The sequence below is a fragment of the Benincasa hispida genome, chromosome 9 (genome assembly GCF_027475165.1).
Source record: "Benincasa hispida cultivar pf3 chromosome 9, pf3_genome.v1.1, whole genome shotgun sequence".
Classification (NCBI taxonomy): Eukaryota; Viridiplantae; Streptophyta; class Magnoliopsida; order Cucurbitales; family Cucurbitaceae; genus Benincasa; species Benincasa hispida.
The window spans coordinates 92164767-92192396 of NC_143486.1; the positions used below are offsets into that span (position 1 = coordinate 92164767).

Genomic DNA, 27630 nt, shown 5'->3' on the forward strand with positions numbered 1-27630 from the left:
CCAAAACAAGGGGAAATTTAGTATGGGCCTAAGGGGACTCGAATCCCCTATATAGTATCAAAATCATTAGCTACTTCAGTGGTAAATCTACCTTCCAACCTCTTTTAGACTTAGATCATTAGATTTATTTTTACTAAATTAAAGTCTCCGTCAACAAAATTTATGGATATGACGCGAAACATACCCAAATATTGTTTGTTTAATGTTGCAGAGTAATGTTTGATTTGTAGGACATCCAATCGCATGGTGAGACATGGACACTTATTTTTTTAATTTGTATTTTTCTTTTAGTTGGATGGGTTGCAAAGTGATTGTGGGTCCAATTAGCAGCTAAGTATCAACCTAATGAGTAGGTTTTCACTTTGAAAAATTCTCAATAATATATATAGTGGTGGCTTTTGACTTTTTCATATAGCTGCTTATCGAGTGGAGTTTTGTTAGGTTCATAATTCATAATATAGTTTAATTATGTATATGAACTTCAAAATGTGTTTAATTTGTAAAAACCAAATTGGAAGAGTTCATAAACTTACTAAAAGTGATTTTTTTAAGTTTATCATAGACATATTAGGTAAGTTAATATTAAAAGTTTACCTTTTTTTTTTTTTTTTTTTTTTAAGTTCACGAGTATTATCACTATAAAAATGCAGCAAACAATATTTTCTTTCTACACACATGATTCAAAGTGTTTGGGGTGATATTTTATAAACGACGATAAACAAAACTAAGGAAGAAGAAAAAGGAAGAAAAAAATGGTTTGGAAGGAACATGAATTTAGTAATAATTATGTGATATTGAAGCCACACAATGCAAATGTGTTTGATCTGTTTCTATTCATACTTCCTTTTGGGTTCAAAAAGAGGAAGTTGATGGATTGCCCTGATGGCAAAGAAGAGTCTTACAGAAGCTTTGCTGATCGTTTAATAATCTTCGTCTCGATGTTATTACAGATATTCATTCTCGCCATCGCTACTCCGCTCGCTGGCTTAGACGCCTTTCTCCAAAATCTCTTCAACTTTGTCTCCTTCAATGGTACCATTCCTCAGCTTTTCTTCAAGTTCATCAGAGGTATAATTTCTTACTCTCACTTTCTCATGTGGTTTGTGCTTTTTTTTTTAAGTGCCTCAAAGATATGTGCCATTTTTTATCTTATTACTTCCAAGAAAAACGTTTTCAAGTGTTAGAATGCCTTGAATTTGTTTATTGGCCCCCGAAACCTATTTAGAATTCGTATTCAGCATATTTATTTATTTATAATTTACGATTATGTTCCTAGAGTTTAGATAGTGAACCACATTTATCTATGTGTCGATTTTCTCTATCTCTACATTCCTTTTTGTATTCTTTAATTGTCGATTTCGTAAAATGCGAGTCTTTGGAAACCACACAATCAAGGTTTTCTTTTCAATTATTCTTATAAACATTGCTTACGTGCATTTATAGTTTTCTTTCTTTATTATTGCACCTTTAGTCTTAAAATTTAATGCTTGAAGTTATTTATTTTATTATTTGATTTATTTTTCAATTTGGGTTTTTAAGGTTTTAATTTTAATTTATTAAGTTTATGTTATGTCTTTAATTTATAAGTTATTAAATTTACTCTTTGTTCCTATAAAAGGGTGACGTCTCATGTAAAATAAGTATCACAATTTTATGTACTATATTTTAAGTGCACATTTTGTGTATCACAATTTTGTGTACCAAATGTTGTGTATCACGATTTTAGTATCACATTTCTTATACAACATTTTGTGTATCACCAATTTTACTCTCCATTGAGATATTGATTTGCTTCCACAAGATTTATTTTTTCCATCAATTCCATTTTCTTAATAGTAACATCAAAGCTACTCTGATTTCTCAACAGTGATGTCAGAGCTAAATTTGATTTTCTTTTCAACACTGGTGTCAGAGCCTTAAATTTAAAGGCTTGTGATTTTGTTTGAGAGTGAAATTATTTTGCCATTTTTCGTATTTGAAAAAATGTTTTCCAATTTTGGTGTTTGCTCTCCCCCACATTTTAATGGTGAGAACTACTAGTTTTTTGTTATTAAAATGCGATCCTATCTCAAGGCACTTGACCTTTGGGAATCAGTTTCAAATGTTGATCTTCAACTATTGGGAGAAAATCAACGTTATCAGACTACATGAAGAGGATAAATTAAAGAAGCTCAAAGTTTTATCTTTGATTCATGTCACTTTATTAGATCCTATATTTTCTAGGACTATTGATTGTAAAACGGCAAAAGAAGTTTGGGATAAATTGTAGGAGGAATTTGAAGGAAGTGCAAGGGTGAAAACTATCAAACTGTTGACTCTCAAAAAGAGAGTTTGAGATGCTAAAAATGAAGGACTTAGATACTGTGAGAGATTACACAACAAAAGTGATGACCATTGTAAACCAGATAAGACTAGCTAGTGAAAATTTTCCAAATGAAAGAGTCATAGAAAAAATAATGGTTAGTATTCCTGATAAATTTGAATTAAGGATCTTAGCCATATAGGAGTCTTCTGATCTAACAACTCTCTCTACAACTGAACTAATTAGCAAATTACAAATCCATGAACAAATGGGTAAAATGCGTAATGAGGAGCAAGTTGAGGGTGCATTCCATGCAAAGTTTAAAGACAAGAAACTTGTTGGAGAAGATGATAGACATGCAAATAAAAATCATGTGAGTATGGAAAAAGGAGGAGCGTCAAGAAAAGATAAATTTCCTTCTTTTTTTTTTGTAAAAAGACTAACCATGCTGAAAAGAATTGTTGGTTAAAAAACAAGCAAGTCTACCATTGCGATTATTGCAACAAGGATGGTCACACAGAGAAGTTTTGTTCTAGTAAACAAACCAAATCCAAAATTTCCAACAACTAGCAAATTGCATAGATGACAATGAAGAAACAATTTTTTTTTGTTTATGGCATCTCATTTTGATGACAAAGTGTCAACATCATGGCTTATAGATAGCAGATGCACTTCCCATAGGTTAAAGATGTAAATCTTTTTAGCCAGATGGATAGATCTACACAGTTTAAGGTGATTCTTGGACATGGCAAGATAGTACTAGCTGAAGGCAAAGGTACAGTTGTCATGCATACTAAGCAAGGTGAACATAAAATATCCAATGTTTTATATGTTCCAAAGTTATCTCAAAACTTGCTTAGTATTGCCCCGTTGTTGCATAATACATTTTATGTATTTTTCAAAGACCAAGTTTGTATCATTTATGGCCCTCAAGGAGTAGAGATTACAATGGTCAAAATGGTTGAAAATGCATTTATTTTATGTGGTGACTCACTGTGTCATCATACTTTTAATTTCAAAGTAGAAGAAAGCAAAAGGTGTCATCAATGCTTTGAACACGAAAACAACGGAGCTTTGAAAATTTTTCCTTCTTCTAACATGGTTGATAATACTTTCAAACCTCTATTGATCAGATTTGCAACAATTTTTAAAAAGGAAAGATGCACAGTCTACCTTATCTAAAAGAAAAAAATCTTGATTTAGTTGCTAGTGTCTTCAATTTGGTACTAGATTATAGAACAAGGCACATCAAAATCAAGATTTTATTTCTCGACAAAAGTAGAGAAATAAAGAGAAAGAAGGCAAAATCATTAAACAACTAGTCGGCATGTTCTCACAAAACTGCCCATAGGCAATTTATGTTTCTACACCAAAAATTGGGTGTGACAAAGAAAAACCTCAAGGAGAAGTGTTGAATTATGAGATTTTTCCTTTTCACTTTTAGTTTCAAAATTTAATGCGGGAAGTTATTTACTTTATTGTTTGATTTATTTTTCAGTTTCTGGTTTTTAATGTTTTAATTTTAAGTTATTAAGTTTATGTTATACCTTTAATTTGTAAGTTATTAAATTTACCCTTTATTCCTATAAAAGGGTGATGTCTCATGTAAAATAAGTATACAATTTTGAGTATTACATTTTGAATATCGTATTTTGCATATCATAGTTTGTGTATCATAATTTTGTTTATCACGTTTTCGTATCACAATTTTAGTATCACATCATTTCTTATACAACATTTTGTGTATCACCAATTTTTTCCTACTTCAATAAAAAGTTTGAATTTCACTCTCATTTTCATTTTTCTTCTCTTGGTTTAACAAATATTAAGATATTGATTTACTTCCGCAAATATTTATTTTTTCCATCAATTTCATTTTTCTCAACAATTATCTACTCTTTAAAAATATTTTCAAAATTAAACCAAGTCAAATTTTGAAAAGTAAATAAAGTAGTTTTAAGAATTGATATTATTTTTAAAATTTTGTTTAGAACTCAAATGTGTATTTAAAAAATGTGAAAAGTTTATCAAAAGATTGTAAAAATTAAAAACAAAAGATAAAATAGTCATCAAACAAGATCTTGGTTTTTGGATTTTGGTTGGTGAAAATTAAACTTATAAACATTAGTTCCACCTATAAATTTGGTATCACTTGTCATCCACTTTCCACCTATATATTTTTTTTAGAAAAAAAATCGAGCTTTCAAAACTAAAATTAAAAAAATATAAATAAAAATCGTAGAACTTATTCTTATTTCTAGAAGTTGACTAATAGTTTTGTTTATTTAAAAAATATATACCAAAAAAATGGAAGGAAAGAAGCATAAAGTTCAATAACAGAAAAGTAAAAGTGAAAATCCTACAAATAAGACCTACAAATTTTGATTTTATTTTTTTTTAAAAAAAAAAAAAAGAGAATGCAAAAAAATAAGAAATAAAAATGCCAATAAAAGAGAGACTATAGAAATACACTTGTTTTCTTTTGACTTCTGTAATTGTGGAGTTAGAGAATCAAAACTCCAACTACAAATGAAGGAATACATACGTCGATAATCATTGAACTATGTTACTTTTGCAAAAATAAACTATATTATGGGAGCCTAAATTTTTTGGTTAATTATTTACATTCGGATGAGACATGAGAGTTTTGTGTGGACAGGAGAAACTTTGGTACATCCTGATAAAAGTTCGTCAGATTATACATCGGTTGTGGGATTTACAGATTGGAGAAGAGATTTGGACAACTCCATAAAACCTAATGACACTTTCAGATACTATAGTGGCCTAACTATAATGGCTTCCAAACTCTCCTATGAATCCCTTCCATTTGTCCAATCCGTCATCGACGACCGTTGGAAGGTAAAAATCATTATTTATCTCATTAGACGATACAATATTAAATTTTTCATCACCCATTAACTTAAGTTTTTGGGTCAATCAATGATTTAAGATGGTATCAAAACAGGTGATCCAATGTTCAAACCTCTATAATGGTTTTGAAATGAAATCTCATATTATCTAATATGGCATCAAAGTTTATATCCGTCGATTCAAAGCTTCATCTCTCATTGCCTTTGATGTAGTATTCTTTTTAAGAAAAACAAAATTTAATATTTCTAATATTTCAACTACTAATAGATTAGGTTATATTTATTTGTGTGCAAGTATAAAAGATTGTTAGACGAAAAGTAAGCAAACTTATGACGTTTGATATATTATGAAAATATGCAATGATATTTTTCTCAATCATATATCCAAACTAGCTATTTTAAATGGGTCATATTGTGAATGTCATATGAATATAGATCATTCAATATTTAGAAATTTTTATGATGCTTGCTTCTTTTCTCTTGCAGATGAAGTTACTCGGTTACTACAATTTCTGGAATGGTAAGACTATGGACTTGTGCTCGTAATTAGAATGGTGTTTAATTGATTAATGTTCTCAAAAATTTTCGAATTCATGCAAGTTCAATTCCAATTAATATGCTAAAAAATCCATAGTATAGCTCAATATATTGGTTAAAATATATATCTCCGACCACAAGGTCAAAGATTGGAATCTCTATCCTTGCATGTTGTTGAACTAAAAAAACAAAAAATATATATATATATTTGTGATATCAAACCTGAATATAGCTCAATTAGTTTAAGATAGTTAATCTTGAAGTATGCACTTCAAATCTTTCGCTCCAAATGTTGTGTTGACCTAGAAAGAAAAACTAGAAGTTATGCTTAGTATGGTGTAATTAAGATAGAAAGTGTTTTGAAGTCGTATCATATAAGATTTTGGATAAATGGGTTAAAAGAAAACCACATACCATAGTGAGCAATATCTAATTGAAGTTGATTTGAAAATGTTCAGACTTCCAAAACCGAGCAACGACTCAAGCATTTATGTTTCAAACCACAACCTCAGATCCAAACATAATAGTGGTGGCTTTCAGAGGGACTTCCCCACTGGACGCCTTCGATTGGCAAGTCAATGTGGACTTCTCTTGGTATGATATTCATGGTGTGGGTCGTATTCACAGCGGTTTCATGAAAGCTCTCGGCCTCCAAAAGCGCAAAGGTTGGCCTAAAGAACTCATTCCAACAACCACCACTCCCCGCCAATTTGCCTACTACACCCTCCGTCAAAAACTCTTTGACATTGCCAAAACCAATGCCAATGCAAAGTTCATCTTAACCGGCCACAGCTTAGGCGCAGCTCTTGCTATCCTCTTCGTCGCCATACTTGCCCTTCACGACGAGTCATTGGTGCTAGAGAAGATACAGGCCATCTACAGCTATGGCCAGCCAAGAGCCGGTGACCGACATTTTGCAGAGTTTATGGTAAGCATCATCCAAAAATACAACTTCGAATATCACAGATACGTTTACTTTAGTGACTTGGTGCCTAGACTTCCTGCTGATGGCATCCTTTTCAAATACAAACACTTTGGAAGATGCATCTATTTTGACAGCTTTTACAGAGGCAGAGTAAGAACAAAATTAAACAACCCTCTCTCCTCACTTGTCAAAAAACGACTTATGATAGGAATAACATTGAATGTTTGTTTCTTCTTTGTGGGTACAGATTGTGAAGGAACAGCCAAACAAGAACTATTTCTCGTTGCTATGGCTGATGCCTAAGTATTTAAATGCATGGTTGGAGCTTGTAAGGAGTTTCGTAATCCCATTTGTGAAAGGTTATGATTACTATGAGAGTTTACTTATGAAGATGGTAAGGTTTATTGGACTGTTTATGCCAGGACTCACCGCTCACATTCCTACAGACTATGTTAATTCCACTCGTTTAGGAAGATTAAATGTATCTGAGGAGATTCTTGAAGATGGAGACGACTGTATAGAACCTGACTACTAAAGAACATAGGAAGAAGAAGATTAAGATAAAATTTTCATTTTCCTTTTACCTTCGTGTTAGTCTAACGTTAATTTAAACATGATTGGCTTTTAAAATACTAGTGAGTATAGCAATGATATCAATGCCAAATATGATTCTCAATTGCAAAATAATTTTACCAATTTTGTTGTTTAAATCGTGTCCTCGTTCTTTAGCGTTTACCTCGAGAGTTGATATACATTTTGATTTCAATTTTTATTGACGTTTAGATTCTATTTTTATCCATAAACTTTCACGATGGTTTTATTTCATTTCCTAAACTTTCAAATAACATTTTCAGGTCTTTCAACTCCCAAATACAAACAATAAGAATACACGAAGTATGTAAACTCTGAAACATACATAGAGGAAAAGAGTGAAACTCAAGCTAAAAATATGAATGGATTAAAAATATGTCATAAGATGGAAATTCATCAGAGTGGATCTCCTACAATCAAGAGAAATTCATATGCATCATATAGCTTACATCCCTAATGAAACTTTCAGGCTTTCAATATCAACAAACTATTGACTTGGTCATCCATTAGCAATGCTCGTCGGTCACCAGATTTCAATCAAGAAGATCTTCCAGTAGAGATTTTCTCAAAACCCCTCTTTTTGGAAGAAAATTCAGATTTTCCTTCTCCCCTTTTTCTTTCTTTCCCTACTTTTGGTCGGTTTGAGGAGATGATTTTGCAGGAAGGAACAATGAAGAAAAACTTGCTTTTAGCAGAAAGGTTACGTGTTACCTGACATGTAAACGAGCAACTTCCTTGAGCCAGCCTCAGAAAGCGTGGCAATTGAAGCAACCACTTAATGAAGTCCTCTGAGGGCTTCTACCAGAAGATACTAGTCCTTGAGAAGATCCATCAACTTGGCTCATCTGATTAGCTAGCACGAAGTTCCTCATTTCTTGAGCTTTCTTCTGAGCAGATTTCAACTTTTTTACGATCTTATCCATGGATGATGATCTCTTCTTCTCCAGCTTCATCTGAAATATATTTCCAAATGAGTGAGTTAGTAACTATACTTTAATGTCCTTATCTCCGTCAGTTGTGAGTTTTAGATTGCATGTACATAGTTCCCATGAGATACAAAAATACCAAGCATGGCAAACTATAAAAAAGATCATCACAGCGGTATAATATAACCAAGTAACAACGAGGAGTACAACAACTCCTAAAGGAATGAAGCAATAAATTTAAAGACAAGTCTCAACTTACTAAAACACTACATCTCGTGAATATATCAGAAAAAAATTGATTGAACCCAAAAAAAAAATCTTCTGAGGTTAAAGAAACAGTATATTCTGTAAATTGCAAGCCACGTTTGAATATATATATACATAGCAATGTTATAGGTAGAGTTGATGACTACCTCTAACTTCCTAATAGCAGCCTCAGCTTTTGCCTTCTGAAGATTCTCCCACGCTGTAATCTTTGCCTCCTCTCTCATGACCCTGGTTAAAGAGTGAGGGAAGCAACAATCAATAGTAATCTTATATTATTTTCCGCAAGATAACTTGCTAATTCATAGAATTCTTGTCATCAGTTTAATGGCAGTGTGAGAGTCTATCAACACCCCAGTCCCAACCTTCATGGTATGCAAAAAGCAAATCTTCTCTCTGTCTCCCTTGGATGCAATAATTGTTTTCTCCAATAGTTAAAAGCACTTCAAAATTCTTTTATCATTATTTTCTGATGCATTATACCATCTTATATGAATATGATTATGTAGAAGTATTTACATACTTTGAGATGCTCCTTGTTGTGTCTGATACATCCCAAGCACAGATCACAGGCTCTGCATCTTTATCATGAACTTGACCCTTGCATGGAATCCGGGATTTGTGTTTCTTAGACCACCTAGTCAAGGTAACACGTCCATCAACCTCAACATCCTTGACTTCCGATTTCGAGCAAGACAGGCTCTTTAGTTCCCTAATTGGTTGGAAAGAACAAGTGGCAATAGAGATAGGTGGTCTAATCTCCAAAGAAGATTTAAAGTTGTCATCCGGGCTCATTTGGGTAGCCATGTCCCTTCTTGAGACATCACAAGATATATTTGTAGCTGAGTTGTTGACTTCGTTGGAGATTTGAGCTACATTTAAATGTTTAGCAGATTAGAATGGATAATTTTGAATGATAAGAAAATTCTTGAAATCATTATAATTCAGGTTTTTCAACGTCCATGAACTAATTCCCTTTTGACATGGCTACAGAACAAAAGGACGAACTATTTATATTTCAATCAATCTGATGATCAATTCAATCATGACATAATGAAGATGTTATCCAAAGAAAATGAAACTTGTACCAACTGAAATAGTCACTGAAGACTCACTCCTCGTTTGAGAACATCCATGCACACTAACTGATCGTGCTATGCAACGCTGATTTTGTACAGGGTTGTCTGCTTCATGACCAGCCGAATGAACTGCCAGCCCATCTGCTGCAACCATTCCTGTTGAAAAGGGTGAAGACACGAAATTCACCTCCTTTGATCTTTCGAACATCGGCATTCCTGGTGAATACGATAAATTGTACGCAACACCAGGAAATCCAAGTGGGCCACTTTTCGACTTGGGCCGCCGCTGAGGTGGAGGGATAGCAGATCTGACTATGCCATCTTTGAAAACAGGACTGAAGATCCACCGTTCTGCATCCTCCCACTTTGATGGCAATGTTCTCCCATTACTGAAAGGCAAGAATGCACTAGTCGCTTGCTTCGAGCTATTAATTTTATGTAACGGAACTCTTTCTGAGCTCCAACCTTTTTCGATTTCATTATTGGCAGGCCTAGAGCTCATCATAGCAGGACTTTGTAGCACATTAGTATCAGAATTTATAGGAGAGAAAGAGCTCTTTCTCATGATTGCCAGACGAGGAGATGAGACAGTGACACTATTCAGGTCCAATGAAGCAGCTCTTTGTCTGTCTACCTTATTCAATAAAGCTTCGGATCTGGTTCTTCGATCCCGACATTCTGTAAAAAACAGCTGGGTGAAGATAATCTTTTTTGCCCAAGTATTGAAGACAGCATTAATTATCAATCATTACTTAGCCAAGGTTACAAATTACCTTTGAGAGCGAGAGAAAAGGAGTTTCTAGCCATATTCAATGGTTGACATCCATCCATCGCATCAACATAGTTATTTTCCTTTTCAACTGTCCAATATTGGAACGATGGGAACATGAGAAAAAGATTGGGATGACTCAATGAGAAAACTCTCAAAGAACTTTGTCCGTTTCTGTCAATCTCCCTGACACTTTTCTTTCTTACTTAACTTTTCTTTTTCTTTATGCACATTTGATTTTTAAGCCTAAAAAATCAACTCTGTACCTTTCACTTTCTCTCTTTTTCTAGGTAGACGATTCTGCTCCCTTTCCACCGAGGGATTGATTGCCTTCGGATCAGAATCTGAACCACTGTTTTCTTCTTTGCGATCCTCAATGTTCCCTTCCGGATGCTGCAATCAAATAAAAAAGTTCAGTATAGTATCGGACTCCTAGTATTCATGCAAAATCTTACATCTCGAACAAAAATCCTCACGGTTCGTTCAAATGATCGATATATTAACAAAATGCACAATGAGATAATCCCATCCGCTCAAAGAATCAAACGAATTAGAAAGACGTTCAGAAGCATGCGAGCTATTAAAACCTACTCATTCCATAAACCGCGAAAGAAAAACGCAAGCGAATCAACTAAACAAGTTACTTGAAAGAGAAATGGCGAAATTACCAGAGAGATATCAGAGTTTCGACAGTCATAATCGTGAGCATCAGAGGCGAAAGAGCAGCGTTCAACACTAGCAGAAGTAGAAGAGAAAACGCTATAATTCGACTCGAGAGTGAAAACGACAGATTCAGGACTAGAATCACGCGTCCTGAAGCGCGATCCTACGGAGAATGCAGCCTCCGCTATTGCCATTGTCACTGCTCTCAATCTACTCGCTCAATCAACACAAAAACTTAAAGAAGTCGACAAAATGCAAATTACCTTCAAATTGCCTGTTCCCTTGAGTAGGAGAAAAAAGGTTAAAGAATGCGCAAGAAATGGCGGACATTAAGGGAAATAGCAATAGCAATAGCATAGCATGCAGAAACGTCATTATCTCAGAGTCAAGCATGCTTAATTATGAGTTTCCATTAGAATTACTAAACAAAAGCAGGTAAAAGAAACCATAATTCATGTTCGGGTGCTTTTAAGATTCTGCCATTGATGGCCACTGTTGACAAAAATCTGTAAAGAAATTGACTGGAACAGTGGAGTAGTAGGGTCCATAACCCCAACCCCATTGAAGCAGAATTCAGATGGTAGAGGGAAAAAATCTGCCAAATTTAAGTATTTTACGGTACGCTCTGCGCTGGGTATTAATTATTATTTCCCCGGAAAAAAACAATGAGCCAAGAAGAAAGATAGATATTATGACGGTGATGGGAAGACGTTAGGTTGCGTGTCCTGGAGGTGCAGAAATTATTTGAGCAGAGAATAATATGCTACCCAGTTTTTAACTTCTGATACAAAGTTTAGAGAGCTTAAATTAATGCATGTGTACCGGTATCGACCGACTAGAGTACAAGAAGAGTAATAGCCCGACTCCATTATAAGAATGTCAAAAGTGTGCTTAGCTTCCGAGTAATTTTATTTAGGTAATTTTTTTAAAAAAAATTCTTAGAATAATTTTATACGTGAGATAGTTTAGGGATATCATAAGACTTTAGGTGCATCCCAGGAACTATCCCCTTTTTTTAATATATGCAATTAATAAATGATACCGAATTAATCGATAAAAATATGAAATCTATGTTATTCCTTTTCTTCCATTGAGAAAGGTTCCTTCTGAATCACAAGAGTTCTTTTTTTTTTTTTAATTCATTTTGATTTTCATTATGGTAATGCAATACACGAGGTCTTGAAAGTTAATCAGATTGTTTCTAATGAAAAAAAGAGTTTTTGTAACAGGGGGACATAAATGAACCGAGATCATATCCAAACGAGAGAGATCCAGAAGACATGAAAGTATAGTTAAGAAAAGCTTAAAAAAATTCAAAGTTACCACCTATGTTAGTAAGGTGCACCTCTCTTTTCAATGACTCAATCATAACAATTTCAAAGTTAAACGTGATCCTATATTGAGTGACCAAACCAATAGTAAGAAAATGAAATTGTTACCAAATATGGCTTAAATTAAAAGTCCAGTATGATTAAAACTCCCAAAAATTGGAACCTTGTAATTTCTATTTAAAAAGAAAAAGAAATAAAAACGGCGAGATCTTGACCTTACCTTAAATATTCAATAAGAAATGGACGAGTTTTAGACTTGAATTAAACCACCGTTATTAGAAGTTAGAACACAACCACATTGCAGCAGAGCATAACTTAATAATGTTTCAAAAAAGGTAGGGTTTGGACTTTGGAGGGTGTCGGTGGAATTTACTTTTAAGCACCCACGAGAGATTAAGCAGACTCAGACTGGCTCTCCTCGGCCGAAATGGTGTGCAAATCAATCAATTCTTGCATATACAAACAAGTCTGGCTTCACCCAACTCTACCCCTGCACCAGTTAACCATCTTAAATCATGCCCCTCCACCCTCTTATTTAGTATTTACATACATATTAATTAAATATTGAATGTACCAAAAAGTAATAATAAAATAATGATCAAGAGGAAACTTGAAGATTACGAAAGTTCAAATAAATTATTTCAATTAATTGATTTAAACTTAATGATTATTTGGATGAAGAATGAAACGTCAACCGTACGCATATAAGATCTTACAAGGTAAAAATAATAAACTGTAAATGAGAATCGAAAGGTATGTGTTTGTTTTGTATTTCTTTTTTTTTTTTTTTTTTCAGTTTCTAACTACACATATTTTCTTAAAATTGTTGACACTAAAAAAATGCATAATTTTTTTCCCATTCATAGGGGTGGTTTCTAATTTGTTATTATTTTTTATTATTTTATTTCAGTTTAGTATGAGTAGGAGTATGAGAAATTCGAACTCCCTTAAATCACTCATCCTCATTAGTTGAACTCAAAAGTTTTAATTATAGGCAAATTACAAGAACTTATACGATTAAAAAATAATTTAGAATCTAAGAAATATTTTAGAAGGAACACTATTGAGTACTCATACAAGTCATTTCACAAACTTCAAAATAGACTGTTTTTCCATTTTTCCCCCCTTGGTTAAACAAAATGTGAGGTTAAAATTTAAACTTTTAACCTGAAGGTTAAGAAAAATATTTCAAACTTTAATACAATTCAAAAGGTGAGATTTTTCTTTTTCTTGGGGATCGAAATTATTACTCTCTCATCTAACATTTTTACACGCACTTATCTGCCATGCCAAGGTTGACTGGAAATAGAGCAGTCAACATTGGTTTGATTGTAAATTTGTAAATTTAGTAAACAGGAAAGGAATAGCATTTCCTCTTTATCTTCAAATCCGTTGAGTGCGCTAGGTTGGTTCATGAACCATCATCACCTTCTTATTTCACTGGAAATAACTTTGCATCTGTAACAACAGTCCCTATCTAACTGAAGCCTAAAAAAATATCCATCTTTGTTCTATGAGGCTATTGGAACGTTGGCCCATGAGAGCATGCTTCTTCTGTATATCCAAATAAGTACCACAAGGGGGAGAAAGATGCAATAAATATTGAACTGTAGTGTATTTTTAAGCATTTGCAAGCCAAAGCCATGATTAAAGAGAGAGAATTGCAAAACAAAGAGGCTAAAACGCTCTTCGCAAATTTACAACAGCATCTTCGAAATGCATATCAGATTAAACATCTTGATTAGAATTTTCAGCTTTTCCAACTTCAGTCAGAGATTCAGAAAGAAGTTACAAAATATCTAGTAATGAAATTTAGTAACAATCGAGAATATAGGATGACACTGGGTAACTATCTCATCCGATAGGATCAGATTCCAAAACATCTCCCACAGAGAGTTCAACTTGATTCAATGATATTTCACGTGAAAACCCAAATTTCAGAATGATTTGACGTCATATTGTTTACTAAATTACCCCTAGTCACGGTGCTTTTTCTTTTCATTTTCCTTTTTCCTTTTTCCCCTAATGGGTCCAGTAATTTAATAAATACAACCACAAAAATCAAACATTTTCCTTAACTAGCTGTAAATCATTTTCTTGTAATGTAAGAGGGTCTCACCAATTGTAAGAGTTGTGTGTATGGTACAATGAACTATTCCGCCTCCATGTCCGCCAAATTGTTCTAATTTGGCAAACCAATAATTTAAACACCTGTGATGCCAGCAAAAAACGACAACTTCAATGGTTTCTTGTAACTTAGCAAAATGTACAAGAGAAAATAAAGGGCAGCGGTAAAGGAAAACTATAAACGAAAACAAACAGCTTCATTTTGCACCTTCTACCCATCACTGTTTGCTGGAGAAGTTCTCTATGATATCGAGCATTAGGTGACATTGTGTTCGCTCGTAGAGCCATTGCTAAAGTAAGCAGTAATCGCCTTCAGTTTGCCATTTAAAAAGTTTTTCTCAACCTGAGAACACAATAACAAATAATTAGAATTTAAAGTACGTGATAAGATGAAAGGGCTTTTGTGTTAAGGTTACACGACGTCAAGTTGTAATAGATTATTTATCAGAAGTAGGGAAAACGGTATCGAGCAAAAAAAAAAAAAAAAAAAGAGTTATACATATACAGATTAGAAGAGGAGTGCATATGTTAGCAAGCACATTCACGATTCAAGTGTGTATGAAAGCTTGCATCATACCCATGAATTATTCGTTTCAATTGCATGTGTTTGCTAAAGACAAGATAGAGACTCGAGCATTCCTTTACAAAACTGTTGATGGCAAAATCTGGATAGAAACACTCATCTGACCTTCACGTGTCTTAAACTGTAAATTTATAACTTGGAGAAGGAAGATAGTCTACAAAACAAAGAAAAGAACACTGGTGTGGTGCCTGCTATAGGAACACCAATGCTTATGTCGATATTTAGCAAGGGGCCAGAGCAATACTATTAGGAAGAGCAACTTTCATGGTGTTGTGGTCTCTTATTTATAAAGGGGTGAACTTTAGGGTTCCTATCCTGAAAGGTACTCAAAGATGCTAATTTAGGCCGGTCATGGAGACCAAGACCGTGGCCCATAGGAAATGGGCCACTGTGAAAGGAAGGAAGTGGCCTCAGCCTCTAAAGCCAAGGCGGGCATTTTGGGCCGCTCAACCCAATCACTTCCCTTCTCCTTCTTTTCTCTTCCCTTGGCCCGTTTCCTAGACTCCTTCGACCCTCATGTGACTGTTGTATTCCAAGAGTTAATAGAACTTAATAGGTTTGGACCAAAAGTCACAAGCTCGAAAGAGAAGAACATTAAGAGTAAAATTGGAATTCAACAATCACGTAAAGGTCGAAGGAGTACAGAAAACGGGCCAAGAGAAGAGAAAACAAGGAGAAGGGAAGTGATTGGGCCAAGTAGCCTAATATTCCAGCCTCGGCATCGAAGGTGCAGACCGAGGCCACCTACTTCCCTTCACAAAGGCCCACTTCCTATGAGCCACAGTTTCAGCCTCCACGATCGACTTGAATTAGCATCTCTAAGCCCCTTTCATAATAAGAACCCTAGGGTTCACCCCTCTATAGATAAGAGATTATAATATTATGAAAGTTAAAAGTGCTCTTCCTACTAATAGCTTACTCTGATCTTTGCTAAATACTAACTTAAGTATAGGAGTTCCTATGGTAGGCACCACATCGATGTTCTTTTCTTTGCTTTGCAGGCCCTCTTCCTTCCCCAAATTGTAAATTTACTATTGAAAGTACATGAGTCTTCCTGTCCAAATTTTGTCAACAACAAAAGCAAAGTTCAAATTCAACTTGAAGTAGAAACTACTGCTCACAGTCTAACTGCAGACTTCAAATAGCACATTACACATTGCACAATGAAAAGCAAAACCTAGATATTCATTAGGATGACTGTCGAAAAAGGGTTGGTTTGCCCTAGGGGTTTATTTGTAATTCTCTTATGGGCCTAGGGCTTCCTGTCTATCTATTTATTTGAGCAGTATTTCTGTATTTCGGTGAAACTAAATAATAAGATTTGATCGTAGTTTTTTCTCCCTGGCCTAGGGTTTTCCACGTAAATTAGTGTGTTTTTTCCCTTCTTTTATTTTTATTATGGTATCAGAGCAAGGGAACGAAACTCTAGCTACCATTGATGAGTCTCTTTCAACAACCAATTTTGAGATAGCTGACACAATTAAGGAAGTTGTCCAACAATACCTAGAGACCGCCTTACCTCGCCTTCTTCAACAAATGAGTGCCGTCAGAACGACAACCCAATCCGTCGACGGACAGATCAAATCGTGTCCATCCAAAGAGAATCGACATCCAGATCTGAGCGATGCCCAGCCACCCTTCAGCTGCGGACTCGTTGATCTCCCAGGTGCAGATGGTGTTCGGCGAACAGATCCGGTCGCAGCCCAACCTTCCTCGAATCCAGAACGATTGACGGCGACCAGATCTGTCAATCTTCCAGCAGCTTTTGCGCACAACCCGATCGATTTCCCAGCAGACTTCGCGCAACCCAGACGAGAGTTCACCCGTTCGATCGACAACTCTAGGGTTCGAAGCCGCAGCGACTTTTCTGGCTCGACTAGCTGCGGCTTCGTCGGTGGGTTTTCTGACCAGCAACCTCCGGCGGTAGATTGGCCGATCCTCTCTGACTGCAGTGATGCCGGTCCAGTCGCTTTTCCAGCGAACTCTCCGGCAGGTCTGACCGAGGCGTGTTCTAATGAGATTAAAAGCAGATTTCTTTTCCTCCAGCAACAGCTCGCGAATTTTGGGTCGGTTCTTGGTACAAACTCAAAAATTGTTCAACAGGAATCGTCCAATTTACAGATAGGCTCCGAGAACCCGGTAAACTCTTTCCATTCTTTACCTGCTACAAATTTATTATCTGGATCAATAGGACACTTTGCAGGAATTATTATTGGAGAAAAGTTGAATGGCGAAAATTATTTCTCCTGGTCTCAATCCATCCGAATGGCTCTGGAAGGAAGACAGAAATTTGACTATCTAACTGGGAAGATAGCCAAACCTGAACCCAGCAGTCCCACGAACGTATCTGGAGAGCAGAAGATTCATTGCTACAATCAGTTCTGGTGAGTAGCATGGAACCCCAGATTGGCAGACCGTTACTTTACACGGCGACTGCCAAAGAGATCTGGGATGCAATACATCAGTTGTATTCACAGAAGCAGAATGCATCCCGCCTTTATACCTTATGCAAACAAGTCCATGAATGTAAGCAAGGAGCTATGGACGTCACGTCATACTTCAACAAATTGTCCTTGTTATGGCAAGAAATGGACTTATGCCGTGAGATTATCTGGAGATGTACACATGATAGGACGCAGTATTTCAAACTTGAGGAAGCTGATCGAGTGTATGATTTTCTGGCTGGGTTAAATCCGAAATTTGATGGTGTTCGCAGCAGGATCCTAGGCCAACGTCCTACACCGTCACTGAGGGAGGTGTGCTCTGAAATACGCCTTGAAGAAGACAGGTCTCGGGCCATGAATATTTCAATAGTTACGTCTACTGAGGCTGCTGCTTTTGCCACCAAGTCAACTGGATCAGACAATGACAAGAAACCTCCACTTGTCTGTGAGCATTGCAAAAAACCATGACACACGAAAGACCAGTGTTGGAAGCTTCATGGAAAACCTCCAAATTACAAACGACGTCAGTCACAGGACAAGGCTGGTCCTGGACGGGCTCTGGTCAGCAATTCGGTGAATGACAAGACCTCGACTCCGCCTCAAGCTGACAGTCAGAGTAACTTAAGTGTTGTTGGGGTCAGTACAATTGCACACTCAAGTACGGCTCAGTCTTTTGGTTTTATTAGCATTATGGTATACGGCCCTGGATTGTGGACTCTGGAGCAACAAATCATCTGTCCAGGTCTTTTGATCATTTTATATCATATCACCCGAGTGCCAACAATGAAAAGATTAGAATCGCAGATGGGTCCTTTGCCCCTGTCGCAGGGAAAGAACATCTTTCTCCGTTTGATGGTTTGATATTGCATGATGTGCTGCATGTTCCTAAAATTTCGTATAACTTACTATTTGTTGGTAAAATTACAAGGGACCTGAACTGTCAGACTGTTTTCTCACCGGACATTATTTTGTTTCAGGATTTGAGCTCGGGGACGACGATTGGTACTGCTCGGCATGATAGGGGGCTCTATTTCCTGACTGATGAAACTTCCTTTAAGGATGGTTATAGGACTAGTTTTATTTCTTTGAATTTCTCTACTGTTGAGACTGATTTTATGTTATGGCATTACCGTCTGGGACATCCCAATTTTCAATATATGAAGTATCTTTTTTCCGCATTTATTTCATAATATTAATATATCATCCTTACAGTGCGATGTGTGTATCCGGACTAAACAAAGTCGTGTTTTGTTTCATTTTCAACCCTACAAGCCATCCAAACCATTCAGTCTTATCCATAGTGATGTCTGGGGTCCCTCACCAACCACTACCTCTACAGGCAAACGGTGGTTTGTCACCTTTATTGACGATCACACTAGATTGACCTGGGTTTTCCTTTTGACCGATAAGTCTGAGGTGTCCTCTGTTTTCCAACAATTTTATGCGACCATAGAAACCCAGTTCAACACAAAAATTGTCATTTTACGGGGTGACAACGGGCGTGAATTCATTAATCACTCATTTTGAGATTTCCTGATATCTAAAGGAATTATCCATCAAAGTTCATGTGCCTATACTTCCCAGCAAAACGAAGTAGCCGAAAGGAAAAATAGGCATCTAGTAGAGGTCGCTCGTTCCCTTATGATATCTACCTCTCTTCCTTCCTATTTGTGGGGCGATGCTATCCTCGCTACAGCCCACCTTATCAACCGCATGCCTTCCTGTGTCTTATCCTTCCATACTCCTCTTGATTGTTTCAAAGAATTGTATCCCAACACCCGGTTAATTCCCGACGTACCTCTGCAGGTGTTTGGATGTGTTGTCTTTGTCTATATCCACGGTCCCAATCGTACGAAATTCACTCCTCGTGCCTAGAAATGTGTCTTTGTTGGGTATCCTCTCCATCAACGTGGGTACAAGTGTTATCATCCCTCGTCTCGGAAGTATTTTGTGTCTATGGATGTCACCTTTCTCGAGGATCAACCGTTTTTTCCCGTTAGTCCTCTTCAGGGGGAGCATCCTAGTGAAGAGGCTAACTGGTCCACATACTCCATTCCTCTAGAGGTGTCGGCTGAACCTGAACATCCTAGCCCTGTTCTTCCTAGTCCTATTCTTCCCACTAATCAAGTCCCTTGGATAACTTACTACAGGAAGAATCTCAGGAAGGAAACAGTGTTGCCTGTCGCTTTTCCGGCTCCAGTTCATGAGTCTGACTCGGTCTCAGTTCCAGGTATGAATATCCCTGTTTGTGATACTGATGATTGTGTTGAGACTAATAATTGTAGAGTGGACAGAGATATAGAGATTGATGCAAATGATGAGAAAATTGAGGAAATTGATGCAAATGATGAGAAAATAGAGGGAATTGAGAAGGATGGAGAAACTGATGGAGAAGACAACAATGAAGAAAGAACTCTAGCAAACGAGAATAGTGGAAGGGAAGGTGATTGTGTGGGAAGTCCTAACGAAAGATCCATAGATCAGATGGCTAGCTGCAGTAAAGAACGTGAAGAAGAGGAAAACCGTGATGCGTCTCTTGATCTCCCAATTGCCTTGAGAAAAGAGACTAGGTCATGTATAAAGTTCCCTATGCATAGTTACATGACATATAGTAACCTATCTCTTGAGTTCAAGGCTCTTACTACCAGTCTAGATACGGTAATGGTTCCAAGTAATATACATGTTGCAATGGAAACTCCCGAGTGGAAGGCTGCAGTTATGGAAGAAATGAGAGCTCTAGAGAAAAATGGAACATGGGAACAGGTTGCTCTTCCTGAGGGGCACAAGACGGTTGGATGTAAATGGGTGTTTACTGCCAAGTACAAATCCGAAAGCTCAATTGACAGATACAAGGTGAGACTGGTAGCCAAAGGTTTTACCCAGACCTTTGGTATTGATTACTTTGAGACATTCTCTCCTGTGGCCAAACTCAATACGATCCGGGTACTGTTATTTGTTGTTGTTAATAAAGATTGGCCTTTGCACCAATTGGATGTGAAGAATGCATTTCTTAATGGAGAAATCGAAGAAGAAGTCTATATGAGCCCTCCACCCGGCTTCGAACACCAATTTAACCATCGGGTTTATAGATTGAAGAAGTCTCTGTATGGATTGAAACAGTCGCCAAGAGCCTGGTTTGACAAATTCACCACGTTTGTAAAGCTCAGAAGTATGATCAGGGGCACTCAGACCACACGTTGTTTACAAAAAAGTCGAGTTCAGGAAAGACCTCAGTACTTATTGTGTATGTAGATGACATTGTTCTGACCGGTGAAGATACTGATGAAATTATGAGACTTAAAACAAAGATGGTTGAAGAATTTGAAATTAAAGATCCGGGAAAATTGCGATATTTCCTTGGGATGGAGGTGGCTCGATCGAACGAGGGTATCTCTGTCTCACAACGAAAGTGTACTCTAGATCTCCTCAAAGAAACAGAAATGACTGAGTGTAAACCTGTAGACACCCCTGCAGAGTATAATGCCAAACTGAGTAATGTTAATAACGGAGCCCCTGTTAGCAAAGAGAGATATCAGCGATTAGTCGGGAAGATGATATATTTATCTCACACAAGACCTGATATATCATATGTCGTGAGTGTTGTTAGTCAGTTCATGCAAGCTCCTTATGAGGAACATATGACAGTCGTTGAACGCATCCTACGATATTTAAAGGGCACTCCTGGTAAAGGTCTTCTGTTCAGGAAGTCTAGTAAACGTGGTATAGAAGCATATACAGATTCAGACTGGATTGGATCTGCTATTGATAGAAAGTCTGTGTCTGGATATTGCATGTTTGTCTAGGGCAATCTGGTCACTTGGAGAAGTAAGAAACAGGGAGTGGTCGCCAGGAGTAGTGCAAAAGCCGAGTACAGGGTCATGAGTTTGGGGATATGTGAAGAGATCTGGTTGAAGAAAGTATTAAGAGATCTTCGAAAAGACAGTGAGCTTCCAATGAAATTGTTCTGCGACAATAAAGCAACAATAAGTATTGCCAACAATCCGGTCCAGCACGATAGAACCAAACACGTCGAGATTGACAGACTTTCGTTAAAGAAAGACTGGACAATGGGAGCATATGTATTCCCTACATCCCTTCAAATCGGCAGATTGCAGATGTCCTTACAAAGGGGTTGTTAAGACGGAGTTTTCATTACTGTGTCAACAAGTTGGGTCTGATCGATATTTACGCCCCAACTTGAGGGGGAGTGTCGAAAAAGGGTCGGTTTGCCCTAGGGGTTTATTTGTAATTCTCTCATAGGCCTAAGGCTTCCTATCTGGTTTTTCTGTATTTCAGTGAAACTAAATAATAAGATTTGATCGTGGTTTTTTCTACCTGGACTAGGGTTTTCCACGTAAATTAGTGTGTTTTTTCCCTCCTTTTATTTTTATCAATGACAATTCAACTACCCCTCATGTTCTTCATATTCCACAAAAAGCACCATAACAGCCTCAATAATATCTAAATATCAATTCTAGAGCCTGTCAATTGTCCGCAAGAGCAGATATTGAGCACAAAAATGATATTCTTACCTCAAGTGACCACGGAGGATCTGAAGAAAGAGACAGCTCCGCTAGTTGGTCAAGACTAACATTCTTTGGAAGAAACATGACAATGACGGGAGCAATTTTCTTAGCAATGTTGAATAGAAAATATCTAAATAGGTACAGGCAAAAGCAAAGTTCAGATGATGGTAAGAATGATATTAGTGCATCCTGAACTGGGCATGAACTATCAAAGTCAGAAAGCTTACCCATCATGTGGTTTGAGCATGGTCTTTAGGTCATAAATATCAACTCTGGCGTAATCAGGGCCTCCCCAAGGAGGTGATAAGAATATAACATCGGCCTATAGCAGGTAGGGACCAACAACATTCAATATAACTAAAAGTGAGATAGAAGTATAGCATTGAACGTTTAATAAAAACCAAACTGCAAGAAATAAATAAATTTTTTTATACAATATTCAAGATCAAAGCCACACTGCCACAGTTCAAAAGACAGCGGCAACAATATTCAGGACTTGTCATCAGAAAAATAGGAATAAATGATGCCAAACACTCAGGAAATTGGTTTTCTAACACAAACACTCATTCCAGCACTTGAAAAATCACAAATTTTCTAGAAGGGTCAATACCTTGAGATGTGGGGCCAAACAGAAGAAGTCCCCCTTTATGAAATCTATTTGATCTCCAACACCATATATGGCAGCATTATGTTGGGCATATCTAATCTTTATCGGGTCAATATCGATTGCGATAACATGTTTGGCCCTGTAATATCATTAACGAGATAATTAAACAAAGATGTTGTCAGGAATATTCTATTAAACATCTTTTAGAAGTTGTAAAAGAGAATAATACATCAGTCTGATCAAATTCACTTTCATCAATCAGCAACCACTGATACGTATGGAAAATAAACTATTCAACATCCTAACCAATTATCTGAGCCTATAAGATACATGAAAGTCTCAAATATCCCTGCAAAGAGTCAATTATCCCTGGAAAATAAACTATTCAACATCCTAACCAATTATCTGAGCCTATAGTCAAAACATCCTAACCAATTACGAAGATGAACAAAGAGAAAGTTAATCGATCATCACCTTTGGGAAAACTGGATGGCATTTCCACCAACACCAGTGAAAGAGTCAATTATCGTATTGCTTCCGCAACGTGATGCATGATGCCTAGCTATAGGCTCTGGAGTTACAGAGAACCATCCTTCTTTGTCCATTTTTACACCATCATCAAATCTGGAGAAAAGTTGATACCTCTGACACCAATACTTAGTAATACTTGTGGGATACTCTTCAGTGATTGCAAGAGAATGAAATGCTGCAGAAGAAAATTAATCTGTCAGGGAGAAGAAATCTTATGGCATTTCATTATCTATTTCTATCATGAGGCTAAGAAAGCTCATTGCCTACCAAAAGAGACTAATTTGGCAGTAGTAATATGTTATGAGTTACAATCAGAAAGCAGCACCATCCAAAATTGATCACCCATATTCATCAGACTCACATTGTTGAATAATACTAAAGCTCTAAATAAGGTTCATAATCCTGATGAAGGCACCAAACCACTAATTTTGCAGAAGAACATCAAATGAAGACTTGTCCCAAGAAGAATGGAAAACACAATATTTACCCATGAATTGTTTCCTCTCAGATAGATCTACATTAAGCTACTAAGACAAAAGTTCATACTTCTACTTCAGATTCCTGAAGTAAAGGGTTAATCTAAACTCCGATCTCCTGTTCCTATATTCCTATCTGCATAGCATGGAACTGAAAGTGACTAGATATGGCACAGTTACTAATTTTACATCCTATATGTTGAGGAATAATCTGAATTTTTAACCAGGGTGTCAAGTTCTTATGATCTTCAATCTTGAGATAAAAATTAAATTGTGAATTAAGGACCAATGTATTGGACCATAGAAAATAAGGTCACAATCAAAGGAAACATGTCATATTAATTAACCGACCCAGCTAATCGACCTGTCCTGTCCATTTACTTCTGCCGAAATCCTTCCATATTCTCCTTTATGTTGGCAAAAAGATCTAATTGATCAAACATGATGGGAACGTGAATAAAATGTCTATTGATTATTAAAAAACTGAGTATTTTACAGGCATATCGAAAACAGAAAAAATAAACCTTCATTTCTATTTGATAGCTGTCCACGTCTGCGTGTTCTTTTCATTTTCTTTTTCCTATTTCTTCCCGAAAGATTTTGCTCAGTACCCAGTGTACATATGGTAGGTCCATTTCCAAAATACATATCACCATCCATATGATCTGCCTGCTGAGGCATATGAGAAGCACTGGAAACACGGCAAGGGAGCCCAAACAGAAGAGCAATTTTTGGTGAGATAAAGAAAGCTAATAAGCGCCAATCAAAATTATGTTTCTAAATGCTACCTGCTAGTAGCTAAACCCACTGCACCTTCATCATCATCTATGGTGACACAATCCATCTCAGGTGAGTTCATGTTACTAGGTTTGCAATGGCCAAAGGTCTTTTGTTCAGAAGCTACATTTGCAACAATGAGCTGGAAACCATTGCTGCAGTTCTCATGACATAGTTGCTTGACATGACCTTCACAACTGAAATCACAATAGTAAACGATATACCTCTCCAAAGTCCAAACAAATTACTCATATAGGTAAAAGAGAAAATCAAAAATAAAAATCATAGACAAGAAGCAAGAACCTGCATCCAATATTTTCCCCAATATTTTTACAACTCATCTGCCGCTCTTGAGGTTCATCAGATTGCTTATAACTGTTGACTGGAGTATTGACAGATGCGACACGCTCGGAGCCCTCAGCTACAACACTAGAGCCCTCCAAAAGTGCATCAGGTGGTTGACAATGGACATTATCGCCAATTAAATTCATACATGACCTGGTATCATCAAGCACGCAAATATCTTCTGATTTTATGTCTTCTAATACATCCATTTGGACAACTCCAGCACTTGGTTCATTTTCTGTGAAATTTGCATCAGAAAATGCAAAATGTTCCAACCCTAGAGGAGGATTCCAAGTAGACTCATGTGTCTTCATATTATAGAAGTAGTTTCTCTTATAAAAAGAATCCCAATACACCATCCATTCTCCAGATTCATCAATACATCCAACAACGTGGTCATCTTCATTATAATCAGCTTCCGTATGAAGCAGAGATGATTCAGGCACAATTGGCAGTCCAATGCCACTATCAATGTCGGACTTCTGCACTTCAGTATCTTGTAAAGTCATGGACGAACCTTCCAACTCCATAGGTGGTTCAACTTCCTCCTGCTTGCCATGGTCGACATCAAGACCTGTCATACACATTCTTGGAGAATGAACTTTAACTAAACCAATTGAACTCGATCTAACTTCTGTATGATCCCCCAAGACAGCATCACCTAAGCTTAACTCATGGTCTCCTCCATTATTTAGCACAAAATTGCACATAACGTCGCAAGATTGTTCTTCAACAGCACCACTTATAAGGACACTTAAATTAGGTGAAATATTTCCACCAGAAATGACATGGGATTCATTGGCATCCAACACAACATCACGATCAGATTTCTCACTTTGGTTCACCATAGACAAGTAACATAGAGAACCTATGGCATCATCATTAAAATTAATGTTAGCTACAATCTCCTCCCTGCTGCTCGCATTGGGAAACTCCACTTCTTTGTCTAGAAATCCTTGCTGGGTTCTGGAATGCTTGACAGTTGCTTTTCTTTTACCCATGGTGATTCCAATTCTCTTCTGCTACATGGCAAAACATCACACGAGTATGAATAAATGCAGAAAAAGGTATTTCCACCAAATGGTTATGGTAATGCATAAAAACATTTTAATCCATTTAGCTATCCAAGATACAGCTTTCATCACAGTACTTGCAATTGTTCTAGAAGAAATGAAACAGAAGATATGGTACAGCCATGAGAGTTACTCTTTGATAATTTCCAATAACTATATGAGGATATGGCCAAAAGAATGGCAAAAAAAAAATGTGGAATAGCTTATCTATGTAATGGGTTAAATTACACCTTAACGTGGTACTAAGGTAGAATTGATACAACATTGATGTATAGTTGAGCGATGTAGTTCAGCGTTTATTAACATTCACTGAAGATAAAGACCATTGAAACTAATTAATCAAAACATACACTTCTAGAGGTAGAGGAGTGTCAACATGTTGATTGCAGGAAAAATATCGTGATTTAACCTAGGTAATATATAGAACTAGCATACTGAAGTACCTCTTTGTTTGTGTGGAATGAAAGAGGAAGCCCCAAAGCATTCATCTGTTCTGTAAGTTCGATATCCTCCGGTAATAAGCTGATACCTGGCCAAAAGAATCCAACTGACCCTTTAGCACCAATCGGCATGCATGGTTATGTCACAGAAATAGTAGGTGAACATCAAATTTTGCCACAAAAATCTCGTAACTTAAAACAAAATAAAATAAAGCTAGGCAAACAAAGAGATTGACGAATGAAACACTTGCCACTGATAGTGGTACAGATTTTCTCCCCGAAGTTTTCGTTATTGGCGTCATCAGCATCAAGAGCTAACTTATTGAAACAAACTAAGAAATTAGTAGATTGGAAAGTAACCAGTGAGCAAAGAGAAGTCAATAATTATCACCGTCGCAATTTGAAACAGTGAAATCAGAGACTTACACTACTTTCCACTCGTCTAGCTACTTCTGTCTCATCGTCCCTGTAATGCAACCATTAGAAACTATCGTCAATACCCAAACAAGTGAAGGGAAAACGAAGCGAAGTCGAACAGAGTGACTAAAATAAAATCAGCTGTTTTCTTCTAGTTTAGATTTCCCTCGGCTTCCGGCGAGAATGTAGGTGAGAAAGAGTGGTTACCAGAGAAAGACTTCGGTCAACTTGAAGAGAGAGCCGAGAGCCCTAATCGCAGAGACTCCGGCTTCGTCTTCGGATTCTTCGTCGCTACATCCCATTGTGTCGGCAGAAAAGGAAACTCCGGTTAAGAACTATGATCAGGAGCGGGTTACGACGGCACTCTTTCTACCGCCATTTAACCATGCGCCATTTCCAAAGCTTGCTAAAATCGCGCAACGCTGTTTTGGCGGTGCAACGGATTTGTGTTTTGGGAATACCAAGAAGTAAGAATATTGCTAGTCGTGTTTTAAGAAGTGTTCCGTAAATTTTAATTTTAAATTAGAAAAAATTAGTTATGTTTAGTAAATTAATATTAAATTAGTATAATTTAGTTATATAATTATTTAAAAATATATAATTTAAATTACAACCATTTTTATTTAATAAAAAAATTATGTAATAATTTTTTTTAAAAAAATAATTATTATAAGAATTTGAACCAATTAAAATTTGAAAATAAATGTGAGAAAGTAAATTAATGAAATGAAAATTTGAGATAGGCAAGGGAATATACCAAATTTTTAGGAAATCTAAAATCTAAAAGCTCCATCAAATAACTTTTGCATGTTAGAACAACAAGAATAAATTCATATAATAAATGAGTTTTTTGTGGATGACATGAAATAAAATAAAAATTTGATAGAAATATTTTTTGGATTGTTTCATAAATAGAGTTTCCTAGGAATTTTGGCTCAAAAGTTGTAATATATAAAGTTTGGGTTTTATTATGGTAAGAAGTAAATGATGACGGTCGGTAATTAAAGGTTTTGTTTGAGGGAATAAC

The 27630-nt window shown here is 36.4% G+C and overlaps 3 protein-coding genes across 17 annotated transcripts; 1 reads left to right on the plus strand and 2 right to left on the minus strand.

The window, feature by feature from the left end:
* Nucleotides 1-626: 626 nt before the first annotated feature.
* Nucleotides 627-7330, plus strand: LOC120085729 (triacylglycerol lipase OBL1-like). Of its 2 annotated transcripts, none has more exons than XM_090317928.1 (5): nucleotides 627-1068; nucleotides 4962-5161; nucleotides 5659-5692; nucleotides 6222-6784; nucleotides 6882-7330. In XM_090317928.1, the coding sequence occupies exons 1-5, from the start codon at nucleotides 753-755 to the stop codon at nucleotides 7167-7169; spliced, it is 1401 nt and encodes a 466-aa protein (XP_090174054.1). In that variant the 5' UTR covers nucleotides 627-752; the 3' UTR covers nucleotides 7170-7330. The 2 variants fall into 2 exon arrangements, with proteins under 2 accessions (XP_090174054.1, XP_038897823.2); XM_039041895.2 differs by having other exon boundaries at nucleotides 629-1068; nucleotides 6168-6784.
* A 234-nt stretch (nucleotides 7331-7564) lies between these two features.
* Nucleotides 7565-12747, minus strand: LOC120085728 (uncharacterized). The gene is made up of 7 exons (XM_039041893.2): nucleotides 10932-12747; nucleotides 10530-10656; nucleotides 10268-10354; nucleotides 9531-10172; nucleotides 8939-9287; nucleotides 8565-8646; nucleotides 7565-8178 (listed from the first exon to the last, which is right to left on the minus strand). The coding sequence occupies exons 1-7, from the start codon at nucleotides 11118-11120 to the stop codon at nucleotides 7972-7974; spliced, it is 1683 nt and encodes a 560-aa protein (XP_038897821.2). The 5' UTR covers nucleotides 11121-12747; the 3' UTR covers nucleotides 7565-7971.
* Nucleotides 12748-13340: 593 nt separating this feature from the next.
* On the minus strand, nucleotides 13341-27085 carry LOC120085727 (S-adenosyl-L-methionine-dependent methyltransferases superfamily protein). Of its 14 annotated transcripts, XR_016532220.1 has the most exons (14): nucleotides 26811-27066; nucleotides 26613-26652; nucleotides 26438-26504; nucleotides 26190-26275; nucleotides 24632-25692; nucleotides 24340-24525; nucleotides 24076-24242; nucleotides 23019-23250; nucleotides 22548-22683; nucleotides 22165-22259; nucleotides 21944-22067; nucleotides 14593-14727; nucleotides 14377-14468; nucleotides 13341-13811 (listed from the first exon to the last, which is right to left on the minus strand). XR_016532220.1 is itself a non-coding variant. In XM_039041889.2 (13 exons), the coding sequence occupies exons 1-12, from the start codon at nucleotides 26903-26905 to the stop codon at nucleotides 14641-14643; spliced, it is 2376 nt and encodes a 791-aa protein (XP_038897817.1). In that variant the 5' UTR covers nucleotides 26906-27085; the 3' UTR covers nucleotides 13968-14468; nucleotides 14593-14640. The 14 variants fall into 14 exon arrangements, 7 of the variants coding, with proteins under 7 accessions (XP_038897817.1, XP_090174052.1, XP_038897816.1 ...); XR_016532221.1 differs by lacking the exon at nucleotides 13341-13811 and having other exon boundaries at nucleotides 13968-14468; nucleotides 21944-22006; XR_005484021.2 differs by lacking the exon at nucleotides 13341-13811 and having other exon boundaries at nucleotides 13968-14468; nucleotides 21944-22006; nucleotides 24632-25695.
* Between the last annotated feature and the right edge of the window lie 545 nt (nucleotides 27086-27630).